Source organism: Halteromyces radiatus (genome assembly GCF_025201355.1).
Source record: "Halteromyces radiatus strain CBS 162.75 chromosome Unknown BX664scaffold_5, whole genome shotgun sequence".
NCBI classification, from domain to species: Eukaryota; Fungi; Mucoromycota; class Mucoromycetes; order Mucorales; family Cunninghamellaceae; genus Halteromyces; species Halteromyces radiatus.
This window is the reverse complement of record NW_026251691.1, coordinates 479,060-496,283: the sequence shown is the minus strand read 5'-3', so window position 1 is coordinate 496,283 and position 17,224 is coordinate 479,060. Positions and strand designations below refer to the sequence as shown.

Genomic DNA, 17,224 nt, shown 5'->3' with positions numbered 1-17,224 from the left:
AATGATTTGTTTTTTTCCTGGGTTGCAAAATAACTGATGCATAATCAACTATTGCCCAAAAATAGTCAAAAGACGGTTACATTGAAAGAAAACCAAGTGAAATAGGATGATGATAAACGAAACACATATAGACATATATATAGTCATTATTATCAATTTGTATATTTATTCCAATGACAACTTGTTTAAACCAAACCGACCTTTATATTTATATATATATTTATATATAATATATATATTAGATTATCTAGAAAAAAAAAAAAAAAACTCGGTGCAGCGGGATTTCAACGCCTTTTTCTTTTAAAAAAAGCTTGGGATTTTTTTTTTCTCTCTTTCCTTTCCCCCTTTTTTTTTGCCTTGTTCTTTTTTTTTTTTTTGTATTATTATTTCTAAAAGCATGGATGAACATCAATTGAAAAACATAGTAGGTATCACTGCAGGTACTGCTGCTGCCGCCTTAACCGCTTTGGCTATCAAATACAACGATCGCGCCCTATTTGACGAACACAATCCAGGAACACCTTATCGTAAAGGTTATCCTCTTCTTGGTACTCTACCTGGTTTGATTCGAGGCAAGTGTACTATTCACGACTTTACTATGAAGGCTTTCAATGATGCTAATGCTATGACCATGTAAGGGCATTGATATGTTATATACTAACCATACTAACTAACATTCTGATTAGATCTGTTTCAAGTTTGGGCATTCCTCATGCTGTACAAACAATTGATCCTGCGAACGTTGAACATATTTTAAAAAGTAAAATAACTATTTGTTTCTATTACGCACACACACACACACTGTCTAACTCTTTTTTTTTTTTTTTTTCTGTATTAGACAATTTTGAGAACTATGTCAAGGGTCCAAAATTCAATGAATCTACTAAAGATATTTTAGGACATGGTATCTTCAATGCCAATGGAGAACAATGGAAATGGCAACGCAAGGCTGCATCTTTGATATTTAACGTCAAAAACTTTCGGGATCATTTTACCGAGTAAGTTGATTACAGTAATACATCTTCCCCACGTAAAATCTTTTTTGACTCATCTGAATTTCCTTTTATATCATTAGTGTTTTTGTAAACGAAATGGAAATCATGTGTGACATGTTCAATCGTGCTACTGAAACCAATGAAGTTGTGGATTTACATGATATGATGTTCCGCTTTACTTTGGATAGTTTTGTATTGTAAGTAAAACCTTTTTTTTTTTTTTATCTCTTCATTCTCACTTCCTTTCTTTTTTTTTTAGACTTGGATTTGGTGTGGATATCAAATCATTGACTCATGGTGAAAAAGTACCTTTTGCTGCCTCCTTTGATATATTACAACAAGGTGCCTTTGAAAAGTTCATAGACCCATTTGTGAACGTAAGAAATACATTCAAGAAATACTTTATGCCATGGGAAACTACACCAGAACAACATTTGGAGGTCATCGATGCATTTGCTAAAAACGTGATTGATGGGCGTCGTGCACAACTAGCTGCTGGAGAAGTACACAAAGATTTATTGTCTCGATTTATGAATGCTCGAAATGAATTTGGAGAACCTTTGAATGATGTGGAATTACGTGATACTATTATGAACTTTATCATTGCTGGTCGTGATACTACTGCTCAAGCTTTGTCATGGACTTTCTTATGTTTGGCTCAACATCCTCGTGTAGAAGAAAAACTTGTCAAGGAAATCATGGAATATATTGATGATGATGTGGAACATGATTCACCTGCTCTTTATGAAAAAATCAAGGATATGACTTATGCTCATGCTGTGTAAGTGATTATCTCTCATTTGGAAGGAATGATATTCATCTTTTTTTTTTTTTGTATAGCTTTTATGAAGTATTACGACTCTATCCATCTGTTCCTGGTAATCAGAAATATGCTTTGAATGATGATGTATGGCCTGATGGAACAACTATTCGAAAAGGTGATTATGTAAACTGGTCACCTTATGCTCAAGGTCGTTCTGAAAAAATATGGGGTCCGGATGCTAAAGAATTTGTTCCTGAACGTTGGTTGACTCCTGAAGGTGATCTTCGCCGAGAAACACCTGGCAAGTGGCCTGCTTTCCATGCTGGTCCTCGTGTTTGTCTTGGTCAAAATCTTGCTACATTAGAAGGTTTAGTAGCTCTTTCGTTTTTACTTCGACGTTACAAGTTTACCATGGTGCCTGGACAAAATGTGACTTATAATGTATCTCTTACTCTTCCAATGAAAGAAGGTCTCAAAGTATTAATTGAAAAGCGTGTATAGAATGACTCCCTCTCCTTTTGTTACATCATATCTTTAATATACACATTCTCTTTTATTTATTTATTTTACATCGACTTATTTATTCATATATGTATTATTATCTCTATATTTTATTTTTCCCATTCATTATATTTTCTCTTGTATGCAATAAAATCAACTTTTATTTTGGATCATGCCTTTGTTCTTCCTTCTAACATATCATGGTTTGTAGTACATAATATGAAAGTCAAGCATTTGATGATTGATCAAAAAAAAAAAAAAAAAAAAAAAAAAAAAAAAAAAAGGGTAAATCACTCATAACGGATATCTTTCAAATGAAAAAAAAAAAAAAGACTTATCTACTTCCCACTTCAATGTGTAAGGAATTCACAGTAAAAAAAAGAAAATAACATATATAAAAGATAATAATAAATATTTTTTATTTGATAAAACTTTATATAAAAAAGGATTAAAAAAAAGGGGAAGATACAAAGAAGACTGGGAAGAATAAAAGGATATATGTAGGAAGGAAGAAGGGAAAAGGAAATTACCGTTAATACCAGTAAAATAAGAATAGGAGGAATGACAATATGTTTTAAAAAAAAAAAATAAGATGATAGGGATATTTTGAGGGAGACATAAGATGAACCTATATCTAACTATCTAGACATACCGCTTGATTTCGAGCATTACTTTTATGTCGTTTCAAAGCATCCAATCTATATATATATATAATATCATCAGTTCATCATTCTTTTTTTTTTTTTTTTTTTTTTTGGCTTTACCTTGAAAAAGTCTTTTGACATCCACCACATTTATATGGTTTTTCACCTACATGAGTTTTCAAATGACGTTTCAAATCATGATTCCGACTAAATGCAGTATTACACAGTTGACAACAAAAAGGACGATCATCCGTATGAGTACGTGAATGGGATTTGAGGTTATATAATCTTGCAAAAGCTTTGCCACAATTAGGGAAAAGACAAGGATACACAGTTTGAGGAAGATTGTTGACCATGGTGGTGATGGGTGCAGAGGACGCATAAATCGACATGGCTTCACTTTGAGTATTTGCTAAGGCTGGATCAGACCGACGTCGTTTATGATTGATGGTGGTATGTTTGGATGACGGACTTGTACTACCCCTTGGTGTATTTGTTGTGGAAGTAGTTGTGCCAGTTGTAATCATATTGGTTTCATTATTATTCTTCTTTTTATTGTTGTTGGTCGAGTCGCCGGGACTGATATTATTATTATTGTTTGTACCTGCACTTCCTTGATTGCCTGCATTCAGATGAGATCGCATGGTAGCTGCCAATAGTGAAGATGCATCTGCTGCTGTAACGTTTGAACCATTCGCCGTTGCCGTTGCATGAGCCATTGCCGCTGCTGCTGCTGCTGCTGCTGCTGCCAAAGCCGCACCTGTTCCATCTCCACCGTTTTCCACATTTGCAAATAAATTGGATAAGAAATATTGATTACTGGCCAATGCTTGAATGGTAGCCAAAGGATTATTCGATCCATTCGATTCACCTACGTTCGTTTGTTGTTGACTGAGTTGTTGATAGAGTGAAAGTGCCGCAGCATCAGCATAATTGAGAACATTCTGAGCTTGTGTTGAAGAAGTAGAAGTGGTATTCATGTTGTTGGACGTATCCACAGGCACAGAAGAACTAGGTTCGGTAGTGGGTACTGATGTCGTAGGTGGTCGATTGTAATCCATCGCTTCTACTGTTGATGTTGTTGAAGTGGTGGGCATAGATGATGATCGTGTGGATATTTGTGATTCAGTTGGAGTATGATGGTTAGAAGTATCTGTGGTGGCAGTGGTGGTATTAGTAGATGTGTTGTCATGTCCTTCTTGTTTGATTGATGATGATGGTGGAAGTTGTGTAGTAGAACCTGTTGTTGTTGTTGTTGGTGATGATGTTGATGAAGCTTCTAATGAATGTCCAGTTCCAAGTAAAGCCTGCGATAATAATGCTTCAATAGCTTCTTGATCGCCTTCTCGAACTTTCTCAGTGATTTTGTGAGCAATTTCTGTCCAATCTGCTTGTTCCACTTTAGGCATCGAAAGTATATTTGATTTATTGTTGTTAAGTTGACTTGTATCAGATTGTTGAGAAGTTGAAGATACTGGAGGAGGAGGTGGAGGAGTAGATGTTGTCGGTAATGTTGTAGAAGTCAAACCATCGAGATGATGTTGAAGTTTTGCCAATTGTTCATCGTGCCGTAACTTGCTTTGAAGTAATTCCCTATCGACATATTTTGATGCTAATGTGTTGTCCCATCGCTGTTTGAGTTGTTTTCCTTTTCTTCCAGGAATTGTGTTTGCAATTTCTTTCCATCGGCCATATCCATGTTTCTTGATACCCATCAAAAGTAATTCGTCTTCTTCCCGAGTCCATGATCCTCGTTTGTAATCTTGCATAATATCTTCTTGTAGTTCTAAACCATCGACACTACCTCCTGGTGAAGCAAGATTAGGATAATTTGCCATTAGCATACTAGCATTCAAAGTCGAATGATCATTTCTTGTACCATTATCTGTATGTTGTTGTTGTTGTTGTTGTTGTTGTGGCTGTTGTTGATGATGAGCTAAAGCTTGGCGTAATACTGCCGCTGCCGCTGCCGCTGTTGCATTTGCATCTTCTTCGGTCGTACCAGTTGTATCGGATGATATTGTATTAGTTTGGTTTGAAGATGCCTTCACTTTGCCAGCATCTATACTAGGTCGTTTTTCAGAGGAAGATGACGCTAAACCAAGAAGTTGTAAAGCTGTTGCAGCTGCTTCTTGTTCCATAATATCAGTGTTACTTGATTCTGGTTGTTGTTGTTGTTGTCGTTCTTTTTCTTTTGAGTCATCTTGTCGTTGTCCAGTATCTCCACCACCATTAGAGTTGCGTCGTACTTTATCCCATAATAATTGTAAAGATTCTATATAAATAATAATAATAAAATAGTAAGAATATATTATTCACTTTTTTTTTTTTTTTTTTTTTACATACCAGGTTTTCCAGAGAGAGCAGCAGCGAAAGCACCTACTAAATCAATATCATTTGTGGCATTTTGTAGTAGCGCAGCAGTGAGTACAGCACTTGAACGCAAGTTATTATAATTCAGTCCAGGTGAAGGTTCTTTGATAGTAGTATTCTGATTGTCATTGTTGTTATTGTTGTTTGTAGCGGTAACATTGGTAAGAGCAGGTGAGTGAACAGCTGAGGTGGTATGAACTGAACTAGGAGAAGGTACAGCTGTGATATCTAAAGTATGAGTATCGTCGGATAATGTAGGAGGAGGAGGTTGGTTGAATTGAGTCAGTCGACTGAGTTCATTAATGTTGGTATGATTGGATTTCTTGTTGCTGTCGTCTGTTGTAGATAAGGTAGTAGTTGTGGTGTTATTGCTACTAGTGGTCGCAGCAGTGGTATTTGATATTCTACGACGTTTTTCATTATGTGGTGAAGAGGAAAAGAGATGTACTCTTGCCATAGTTCAAAGTAGTTCACTATTGCGATGAGTATAAACAAAAAAAAAAAAAAAATAAGAAGAATAAATAAATAAAATAAATATCTCGGGATGATAATTGAAAGAAAGGTTTACCTTGGATGTATATATTCAGTAACTGTATGTAGACTCTTTTATGCAAAAAAGGGTAGTGCGTAGTAACCTTCTTGTAAGACGGAGTTGGGTGAGGAAAAGCGATACAACTACAAGCCTTCAGCCAAGCCTCGGATAAAGAAGAAGAAAGAATCGTAGAAATAGCAAAGCCTTCCAATTTCCCTTTTGTAATCCATCCAAAACAAAAAAAAAGAGGAAAAAAAAACGACGGCGGTGATTTAAAAAATTTTCTCACTCGAACGTAACCAATCAAATACCAAACTTCTTATGAACAGAGACAAACTTAGTGACTTGGTCTCAAAATTATATAGCAGTAAATGAGTGATGTATGTCTATTAAGTAACAATCAGTGCAATCAATGTGGTAAAGCAGAATCTATCATTATCATTATTACTATTACATCATATAAAGAAAAAAAAAAACGAGGATGATTGAATCTAAAATAATCAATGTATACTTTTTTTTACACGTGCTGTCACTGGGCAACCATCCATCCTCAACCACATTTTATTATAGTTGATGCAGGTCGCAGTTCAATTTGGGGAAAAAGATGACCAAACCATAAGATCTCGTAACACAATCCTCCCCCTCATTATGATAAGCATTCCACGGAACAAGGAATTGATATAAGTAATAAGGTTTGACCAGTTATTGATTTTTCACATTCAAAGTTTTCTTTTCCCTTTTTGTTTATTTTGAAGAATACAAAAAAAAAAAAAAAAAAAAAAAAAAAGATAATAATGATAAAATATATATATATATATATATATAAAACTACAGATAGATCATAATATAAAAATCATAGATAAAAAAAAAATAGACATAAAATGGAAGGAATCAACTAAAATAAGAAAGGTGGGGTATCCTTGGAATATAAATATATAATAAAAAAAAATTTTACTAACTACTACTATGAGTGTAATTTGGATGGCATATTCGTTGTTCGACTATAATCATCGTCAGCAGGAATGTTGAAGCTTGTCATACCAAGTGGAGAGGCGGTAGAAGAAGAATGATTACTATGCCAATTGTCTTCAATCATATTAGGCATAACCAAAGCAGGAGCACTTGATCGGTGTTGGTGGGAATGGTGACTATGTACAAAAGAAGGACGTCGATGTGATGATGATATCTTTGTTGTTACTGTAGATGATGATGATGGTGAATAAGATGCCGATAATGATGATGATTGTAATGCTGATGTTGTTGTTGGTGATGATGTTGATGATGATGATGATGACAGAATATGATCCGTGGGAATGGAAATAGAATTGTATAAAGATGAAGAATCCATAGATAAATGTCGACTGGTACGAGACCCAAGACCGTTGGTAGGGATATTGTGTTTAGCCAAGAGTTCTTGTTGATACCTTAATTGTTCTTGTAACATTTCCAATTGTTTTTGTTGATTTTTGTGAGCTAAGAGGGCGGCCATGGCCTCGGGAGGTAATTGTTGATTGCTACTTCGACTTCGTTTGTGCTGATGTTCGTTATAATAATGACTATGACGTCGAAGAAGATGATGAGGTGCGCGTATCAATCCACCCATACGACCTTCTACTTCTAACCGTATTTGAAGAGAGCTAAGTTTTTCGCGTAATCCACGGTTGCGTTTGTCGAGATGTCGAATGTATTCCACGGCTTTAAATAAAATAGTGCTTTTTGAATTGTTGATGTTTTTCAAGGTGGGGATGATTTCTGTCATTTCTTTAAAACCATTGCGAATAGTATTGCGTCGTTTTTGTTCAGAAGCAATGTGATTTGCCCGTTTTTCATCTTCAGTCAATAAATCACGAGAAGGTCTTGTTTGTTTGTTGTAGATATCATCTTCTTCTTGTTGTTGTTGTTGTTGTTGTTGTTCTTCATTTGTGGTTTCTTCTTTTGCATTGGTATGGTCGATTGGTTCATGTTTTGGTTCAAGAAGACCTGATAATAAAGGTTTAGGTGGTGTTTCTTTATTTGTTGAGTGAGGAATGGTGATTTCATGACTCTGATGTAAAAAGATAGGTGTATTTTGTTGAGATAATGGTTTGTGTGATGATGATGATGATTTATCATGAGTTGGTTTGCCATCAATAAAAAATGTATCCAAAAAATTGGTGAAGGTCCTTTGATCATTGTCATTCAAAATATCATGTTCGTGAGATGAGGGAAATTCTTCAAAAGGTATAGAAAGTCCTACTCGGTCGCCAGCAAAAGAATAGTCTATATACATAAAAAAAAAAAAAAAAAAGAATATAAAGTTTGAATTCATTTTTTTTATATATATTTTATATTTCTTGTCATCAATCGTACCTTCAAAAGTACTTTGGTCATGTAATGATGGAGAGTCAATATCACAAACACTGGAAGCAGTCAAAGAAGGTACAGTATCCCAACTATTAGTACTGGTAATACTTGATGTTTTATGTGAAGGATCGTATTCTGGGTCCATTGCTTTTAATTTAAGGGGAAAATAATAAGTGATGAAGAAGAAGAAAAGAAAAAGAGATGAGGGATGGAAGAAGAAGAATAAAAAAAAAAAAAAAAGAAGAAGAAGAAAGAAAGAAAGTGAGAGAAAGAAAGAAGAAAGAAGAAAAAGAAAAAGAAAAAAAAGGTATAAGAAAAGGAAAGAGATGCGGAAAAAAGATCCAAGCTTTATTTCTTTTCATAAAAGGAATTACAAAGCTTTTATTTCAACCACCCCACTATAAGCAATTTATTTCAAGTTCAATTTCCGTCAAGCACCCTTGAGTCCCTTAGTGAAGAAAAAAAAAATACTTGCGGGGAAGAAAGTTTTGACTTGTTCACCCAAGAAATGTGGGGTGGTATTCCTAGAAAAGAAAAAAAAAGTTGAAGATTATCAATCTTTTTATTATTTTTATTATTATTATTTTTTTTTTGTAAAATTATTTTAACCCTACAATTTATTTGATTTATGTTTTTAACTATATACCAAAATTTCTATCATAAATCAAAAAAAAAAAATACTAAATATATTAGGAATCAATCCTCTCTAACACACACACACACACACACATACGTATATTATATATATATATATAATTTTACTCATTCCACTTGGTTTGCAGATAAATGTTTTGAGAAGATGGGAAAAAAAAAAGTGAAACTATTTCAGACCTAAAAGGGTAATCTCGGAATCAATATCTGCCAATGGTCAATCTCTGGTCTTTAATTTCATGTGATTTCATATGGAAATTGTAAAGCATTGTTCTTTTTTTTTGCATAGCCTTTTTATCTATTATTTGGCTGTAACACCTTTTTTCTTTTTTTTTTTTTTTCTACTGCTTGTTTGATGATGTTACTATAAAAAGAAATCACATCTATTGTTTGATCACTGGATCTTCAATATATCACTTGTTGCGTTTATACATCTTTTCACTGATTAAACGACCAACTAGAATTGTACATGCATGATGAATGTCTGGGACAATTTTAAACTCGCGTTATAATAGCTAAAAAGGGTAATGGATTAAAGTTATAGTAATCACTACGATGTAGAGTGATAATACTAGATTGAATAAGACTTTTTCCTTTTTTATTATAGTAGATTCTAATGCAAATCATACCATTTAGCCTTAACAGAAATAATCAAACGATATTGAAGTGATGATATTACGTGATGATGGGATGATATATGTTGATGGGATGATATGTGATGATGGGATGATATGTGATGATGGGATGATATGTGATGATGGGATGATATGTGATGATGGGATGATATATGATGATGGGATGATATATGATGATGGATGTTAGATGATGATACTGTAATGGATGATGATTGAAATCGATAAAAAAATATCTTCCTCTTTTTTTACAAAAAAAAAAATATATATATATAGTAATACTATTGTAATAGTAATAAAATCATCCCAAATTCAAGTAAGAAAACTATGGAGTATTATAAACATTGAAGTTTGTTAGAGGAAAATAGCGAAAGTCAGTCCCCTAATAAGGAAAATATTACTCTGAGAGGTACATACCACTCCTTCGTTGTTATATATACAACCTTCTTGTGAATGAAAAAGAAGTAACATAATCATCATCTATTATCCAATATCAATCATTATCATTGTCAATTTTTTCCATTATAAAAATTATTTTTTTTTTAAAAAAAAAAAGAAACGAAGACTTCTTCCAGTTATTGTAGATCAGTATACCTTCTTAAATGAATCTATCCATAATATCTGAAAGGCTATGGAAGTTTACTGTATCCATTAGAAGTTTACTTTACTTTTTGTACCTATTTACAGTAGCAGTTTTTTTTTAAGCTCATGATGGTATATATTGATATAAAAAAAAAACATGATTGTACATGATTCTAATTATTGTATATGCATGATGATGTATGTGACTATAAAGGTTATGATTATTATATATTATATTTAAAGCGTAACAATAAAATAATATATCTTTTGTTTTATTAAGTGATCATCATATGCGTGATCTATATTATTTCCATGTTTCGATTATTATCACCAACATATTCACTACTGTTTTCTGCAACAAGTATAAATAAAGCAGTGGGATGATCCATTCATTTGACCAAAGTGCAGTAAGGGAAGTTGAATCGCCGACAGCGTTGAACTGCTCTTTTTCTGGCAAATAAACAACAAGGTAATTTTCTTTTTTTTTTCTCTCTCTCTTTCCCCTTCTATATATTACATTGGAAATCTTACTCTTTTTTTTTTTTTATTCCTTGATCATATTGAAGATTTGAAAATAGCTGGATGACAAACGGTAACACTCTACCTGAGATACCAAGATCAACTTCATCGTCTCGTGTATCCAGTGTTCTCAGTCACGACCAAGGTGATCATCTCGAAATCGCTGTTATAGAATCTACTATTTTAGTTTCAAGACAAGCTGACAAGAAGAAACCTTTACGTGGATCTGCTTTAGCCATTAGTGTAAGTGACTATAATATTCTAGAATAGTTGGGTGGGGTTTATAGTGAGCGGCATAAACAATCTTCTGTTTGCCCCTTTCTTGTTTATATAGTTTTTATCTATTTATATTGATTATAGTGAAACTTGACCCATCATTACTTTAGAATATGGCTTGACTTGAATCTCCTCTCCAAATGATCTTATTTTAGAAATTGACCTTCTCTTTTCTTTTCTTCTTCTTTTTTTTTTTTTTTTTTTTTTTTGTTAGGTATTCAATGTAATCATAGAAGACAAGCAACGGAATCGATCTTTGGTACGATATATTAAGGATTTTGTAGAATTTGATCAAAAGGTAAAGATATGATTATATAAAAGGGATATCCTCTGATATCATTTATTTATTTAGGTTAAAAAATGTTACAAGAAGTGCAAATTAGCTCTCCCAGTCCTGACAGAACCTCAACTTCACTTGTATACGCCTCATCGAAATAAGACAAAATATGGCATTGATATCAAAAGACGTGGTGTACGTGGATTTTTACTCAGTCTCAGCAATCTCAAGTATCATTATCATGGACGATCAAATTCTGAAAAGGTCGAAATCTATTTACGACGATGTGCAACAGATCCATTCATCAGCAAGTCCTCATTGTTTCGTGATTTTCTATCAGCTCAACGAGACGAAGATCGTGTAGCTCCTTTGGCTCTTGTGCATACCTTGGTTCATCAGCATCAACAACAGCAACAACATAACGCGTCTTTATTACACGACAGCATTTTACCCGATGTTGGACGATTGGATATCAGCACAGTGGATAGAGACGGAAACAATAGCATATTAGTAGACAAAGGCAATCAAACAAGTGACATCTTACCAATGGAGAATCCTAATGCATCACCTACAACATCCAACTCATCCATCTTTTCTTTACGGCGAATGTCTTCTTGGATTCATATGGATCGACAGCGAAGACGAAGATTTGCAGGTTCAGATGCTATAGGAGCCCAACGACGCAACTCTGTTACCAGTTTATCTTCAGTATCTTCTATTTCATCATCACATTCAGTGGCACGCTCTGAAACACATGCCTACTATCACCATAGACAGCAAGATGATGTTGAAGGCGACAATAGTGGTGATGAAGAAATATTGAATACATCTTCGGTTGATTTTATTGGCGGTGATTCTCGGAATCGTATCTCGATTCAAGATTTTCAGTTCATCAAGGTACTCGGAAAAGGATGCATGGGAAAGGTAAATGGACCACCAAAAAAAAAAAAAAAAAGATATATATATATATATATATATATATATTACCAGGCAGTGTGATATGGAATTTATATTGATTTATATATATTCTTTTTGTGGCTTTACTCGTTACCAATTAGGTATTACTAGTACGACATCAACGAACGAATCAACTACTTGCATTGAAGGCAATCCGAAAACAAGTGGTATTTGAACAGGATGAGGTGATCCATACTCGAATGGAGCGTGATATTTTGACAACAATAGCCAAAATTCAACATCCTTTTTTGATCAAATTACATCATGCTTTTCAAGATGCCAATCAACTCTTCCTAGTCTTAGATTATTATGTCGGTGGCGATATGGCTAATCAACTTGCAAAATTCCAACGGTTTACTCCAGAACGTAGCAGGTTATACACGGCGGAAATCTTATTAGGCTTACAAGAACTTCATCGACTGGGTATATTGTACAGGTAAGATAAAGACTAAAAAAAAAAAAAAAAAAAAAAAAAAAAAAAAAAAAAAAAAAAAAAAAAAAAAAAAAAAAAAAAAAAGAATTGATTTATTGATGACATTTCTTGTTATATCCCTAGAGACTTGAAACCAGAAAATATACTCTTAGCTGCGGATGGACATATTATATTGACTGACTTTGGGTTATCAAAACAATTTGGACCTGGGACTAATTTGGATGATCAAAGGACAGCTACATTTTGTGGTACAGCGGAATATTTGGCACCTGAAATTTTACAAGAAAAAGCATATACGTATGCAGTGGACTTTTGGAGCTTGGGTACAATCTTGTATGAAATGTTAATGGGACTTCCACCTTTTTGGGCAGAAACACATGCGGAAATGTACCGAAGAATATTGGATGATCCATTGGAATTCCCTGAAGATACAGATCCTGTTACAGCTGATTTCATCACTGGTCTTTTACAACAAGATCCATCGAAACGACTTGGTACTGGAATCAACGGTCCTATTACTATTCGATCGCACCCTTATTTTGATTGTTTAGAATGGACGGATGTTTACTATCGACGGATCAAACCTCCTTACGTTCCACAACTTCAATCAGAAACTGATTTCAGCCACTTTGATCAAGATTTTTTGGCAATGACTCCTCGTTTATCACCTTCTACTATGCAGCACAATAGTAACAGCAGTCAGTTCAATAACGTCGACCCAAGTTTGTTGGATTTGGCTTTTCAAGGTTATTCTTATACAAACACTGATAGTAATTATATGGAAGAATCATTTCCCATGGCAGCATCTACTGCACCCTCGGCAACAACAAGTGATATCCAACAATCTTCTATTTATTATTATAACGACAATGATTATGATGATGATTACGATGATGAATGTGGAAATCAAGATCAGCATATCGTTCATCAAGCACGACATTATCTTCAATCAACACCTACGGATGAAGACAGCACAGAAAAGAATAATCGTGTAACGTCATCAGGATCAAGGTTATCTAGTGACATTCTTGATGGATTTTATTCTGACAGTAGTAGCGGTGCTTTACCAGACAATATTTATGGAAATAGACTGCACCACTTATCAAGGCAATGATCTTTTACTATAGAATAGATTTTCCCCCCTTATTTTTTTTTTTTTTATGATACACCACATACACCCCAACATAATCATGATATGATACCATTTTACTATTTATATACATCTATATTCTTTTCTTTTTCTCTCTCACTAAATTCTCCCACGTATAACACTTTTTTCTTTTTCTTTTTTTTTTTTCTGTTCCCCTATGATTTGCACATTTTATATTATATTAGAATTATTTCCTTATACATACTCAATATTTGATGATGACGATGATATTGTATGATCAAAAAATTAATGACAAATAAACATTTACGCTTTATATAACAATAGTCGGGAAGAAGAGGGAAAAGGAATTGAAAAAGGGAAGTTTTATAAAAAAAAATCCAAAGGCCATCAGTGGAACGTTTAACATACGGGAGTTTTGATGTATTGATGCTCCGCTGCTTTAAAGTTTGAATTTGATGAGTAAAGAGAAACAATGAACCCCAGCATTTATGATATTATTCAAAATACTTTGAGGGTTATTTCTTTAATTGATCATGTTAGTATAAAGGATAAAGTTTTAGATTATATTGTATAAATCAATAAATAAACGAAATCTTATGTTACGAAATCAATTTTATTCGTTCCTTTGGGGGTATTCGAACACCGTCAGCATGAAAATTTTTTTTTCTCGCACTTTTTTTTCTCTAAAACTTTTCTTTCTTTTCTTTTTCTTTCTTCTTCCTTTCTTCACTTCTTTATTTTCTTCTTTTTCTTCTTTTTTATATTTTTTTTTTATTCACCATATTTAGTCATATCATCATGGCTCGTCATAGGGATGTTTACAATCCAATGTTATTTGAATGTGCTTGGGAAGTAGCTAATAAAGGTAGTGAATATAAATGAAACAGTATACACGTTAAAACTTATCATCATCCTTTTACGTTTTATTTTTCTAGTGGGTGGTATATATACTGTTATCAAAACTAAAGTACCAGTGACAGTACAAGAATTTGGGGATCGTTATTGTTTAATGGGACCTTTATCGCATGCCAAGGCACCTATGGAAGTCGAATCTTTAGTAGAACCACCTAATGAAGCGATGCGTCAAGTTTTGGAAGATATGGGCAAACATGGTATCAAGTATTTATTTGGTCGTTGGTTAATTGAAGGTGCTCCCTATGTACTTTTATTTGATTTGGGGTCAATAGCTCATAAAATGGATGAATGGAAAGGTGATCTTTGGAACGTGGCTGGTATTCCAAGTCCTCCCAATGATACTGAAACAAATGACGCTATCCTTTTGGGTTACTTGATTACTTGGTTCTTAGGTGCTTTTGCTTCCAAGGTAAATAAAAATAAAAATAAATAAAATAAAATATGGGGGATGGGAAATTATTTAGTGAAAAAATATTTTTGTTGAGCAAAAAAATTAAAAAAAAAATTTTTTTTTCTACTTTGTTTTACCCTAGTACAACAAATCAAACGATCCTGCTATTGTTGCACATTTCCATGAATGGCAAGCTGGTGTGGCAATTCCTTTAATCAAAAAAAGACGTTTGGACGTTACGACTATCTTTACAACACATGCTACTTTGTTGGGTCGTTATCTCTGTGCTGGTTCTGTGGATTTTTACAATAATTTACAACATTTTGATGTCGATGCTGAAGCTGGGAAACGTGGTATCTATCATCGTTACTGTATTGAACGTAGTGCTGCTCATTGTGCAGATGTGTTTACTACTGTTAGTCATATTACTGCATATGAAAGTGAACATTTATTGAAACGAAAACCAGGTAATAAGAAAAAAAAAATACTGTTTATTAATATTTTGGATTCTTACTATTCATCTTTATTTAGATGGCGTTTTACCTAATGGTCTCAATGTAGTCAAGTTCTCAGCCATGCATGAATTTCAAAATTTACATGCTGTCAGCAAGGACAAAATAAATGACTTTGTACGAGGTCATTTTTATGGTCATTACGACTTTGATTTGGATGATACTATATATCTATTTACAGCTGGACGTTATGAATATCGAAACAAAGGTGTTGATATGTTTGTAGAATCTCTAGGACGTAAGTGTTAAGGTCTAAGAAAGATGAAATGATTGATTAACATATTTTTATAGGTTTGAATGATCGTCTCAAGGCAGCTAAATCGAAAACGACAGTGGTAGCGTTTATCATCATGCCAACAGAAACTCATTCTTTTAATGTAGAAGCTCTCAAAGGTCAAGCTGTCACAAAGCAATTACGTGCCACAGTGAATGAAATTCAAGATCGGATTGGAAAACGTATTTATGAAACTGCATTAAGGTAACAAAAAGAATAAAACAAGATTGGATAATAAACAGACTAGGAAAAAGAAAAAGAAAAGAAAAGCTCATTTCCTTTTTTTTTTTTTTAATAGAGAAAATGACTTGGATCCTATGAAGTATTTATCTGATGAAGACAAGGTATTACTCAAACGACGTGTATTTGCTCTCAAACGTAGTACTCTTCCTCCTATTGTGACTCATAATGTGGTAAATGATGCTGAAGATCCAGTGTTGAATCAATTACGACGTTTGAAACTATTCAACAATTCTGATGATCGTGTCAAGGTTATCTTCCATCCTGAATTTTTGAATGCCAACAACCCTCTACTTGGATTGGATTATGAAGAATTTGTACGTGGCTGTCACCTTGGTGTATTTCCATCTTATTATGAACCTTGGGGATATACTCCTGCTGAATGTACTGTTATGGGTGTTCCTTCAATTACGACCAAGTAAGAACTAGATGAAGATTTAAAAATGATATTAATTTTTTTTTTCTTTTTGACTCTAGTTTATCCGGATTTGGGTGTTTTATGGACGAGAACATTGAAAATTGTGAGGATTATGGTATCTACATCATGGATCGACGTATGAAATCAGTGGAGGAATCTTTACAACAACTCAGTGATCAAATGTTCCGGTTTGCTCAGAAAACACGACGTCAACGGATCAATCAACGAAATCGAACGGAACGACTATCAGATTTACTGGACTGGAAGAGAATGGGACTGGAATATATGAAAGCACGGCAATTAGCACTGCGTAGGGCATATCCTGATTCGTTTGATGAAGATGATGAAGATGAATTTGATATTCTCCCTGTCAAGATCCCTAAGCCTTTATCTGCACCTGGTAGTCCTCGTATTGCTGGTCAACAATCCTATTTTGATGACGATGAAGAAGACAATGTAGCTCCATTTATTGCATCCAATAAGAACAAGAAGAAAATCCCTGCCTTACGACGTACTTCAAATGATAATGATCCCAACAGCCAATCTGCCTTTCAAGCTCAATTATTAAGTGAAGGTGACCTACAAACGTTGAACAAGTTGACTTTGGAATCTATCAATGAAAATAAGGAACATCATCAACAACAACAGCAACCCAAACCTTCTCATCAACATTAGTAGTATTGGATCAAAAACTCATTCCCTTATCTTTAGTGTTACATACCTATTTTTGTTTTATTATTATTATCATCATATTTCTCGTTTCTTTTCCCGCCTTTTTTTTTTTTTTTTTTTTTTTTTGATTATTATCATACGATATTATCTACGTCAATTAACCGTCGTTAAAAATAAACCTGTCAAAATGAAAATATCATGGTTACACTTTTT

General features: G+C 33.7%; 5 protein-coding genes across 5 annotated transcripts; 3 read left to right on the top strand and 2 right to left on the bottom strand.

Moving 5' to 3' along the window:
• Nucleotides 1-361: 361 nt before the first annotated feature.
• On the top strand, nucleotides 362-2,417 carry BX664DRAFT_281890 (cytochrome P450). The gene is made up of 6 exons (XM_051541540.1): nucleotides 362-633; nucleotides 687-760; nucleotides 839-998; nucleotides 1,076-1,192; nucleotides 1,255-1,776; nucleotides 1,836-2,417. Exons 1-6 carry the CDS (start codon nucleotides 398-400, stop codon nucleotides 2,257-2,259), a joined length of 1,533 nt encoding a protein of 510 aa, XP_051398831.1. The 5' UTR covers nucleotides 362-397; the 3' UTR covers nucleotides 2,260-2,417.
• A 300-nt stretch (nucleotides 2,418-2,717) lies between these two features.
• On the bottom strand, nucleotides 2,718-4,167 carry BX664DRAFT_298627 (uncharacterized protein). The gene is made up of 2 exons (XM_051542282.1): nucleotides 3,024-4,167; nucleotides 2,718-2,957 (listed from the first exon to the last, which is right to left on the bottom strand). The coding sequence occupies exons 1-2, from the start codon at nucleotides 3,998-4,000 to the stop codon at nucleotides 2,894-2,896; spliced, it is 1,041 nt and encodes a 346-aa protein (XP_051398830.1). The 5' UTR covers nucleotides 4,001-4,167; the 3' UTR covers nucleotides 2,718-2,893.
• A 2,485-nt stretch (nucleotides 4,168-6,652) lies between these two features.
• Nucleotides 6,653-8,372, bottom strand: BX664DRAFT_298623 (uncharacterized protein). The gene is made up of 2 exons (XM_051542281.1): nucleotides 8,158-8,372; nucleotides 6,653-8,067 (listed from the first exon to the last, which is right to left on the bottom strand). Exons 1-2 carry the CDS (start codon nucleotides 8,294-8,296, stop codon nucleotides 6,773-6,775), a joined length of 1,434 nt encoding a protein of 477 aa, XP_051398829.1. The 5' UTR covers nucleotides 8,297-8,372; the 3' UTR covers nucleotides 6,653-6,772.
• A 2,962-nt stretch (nucleotides 8,373-11,334) lies between these two features.
• BX664DRAFT_265089 (kinase-like domain-containing protein) lies at nucleotides 11,335-13,592 on the top strand (the record flags this gene model as incomplete). Its single annotated transcript, XM_051540851.1, has 4 exons — nucleotides 11,335-11,568; nucleotides 11,866-12,012; nucleotides 12,147-12,481; nucleotides 12,602-13,592. Coding segments are annotated over 4 exons (1,707 nt in total), but the record flags the coding sequence as incomplete, so codon positions are not given.
• Nucleotides 13,593-14,256: 664 nt separating this feature from the next.
• On the top strand, nucleotides 14,257-17,112 carry BX664DRAFT_335081 (glycogen synthase). Its single transcript, XM_051545832.1, has 7 exons — nucleotides 14,257-14,454; nucleotides 14,525-14,913; nucleotides 15,038-15,362; nucleotides 15,427-15,645; nucleotides 15,699-15,885; nucleotides 15,980-16,339; nucleotides 16,399-17,112. The coding sequence occupies exons 1-7, from the start codon at nucleotides 14,388-14,390 to the stop codon at nucleotides 17,012-17,014; spliced, it is 2,163 nt and encodes a 720-aa protein (XP_051398827.1). The 5' UTR covers nucleotides 14,257-14,387; the 3' UTR covers nucleotides 17,015-17,112.
• The last annotated feature ends 112 nt before the right edge of the window (nucleotides 17,113-17,224 follow it).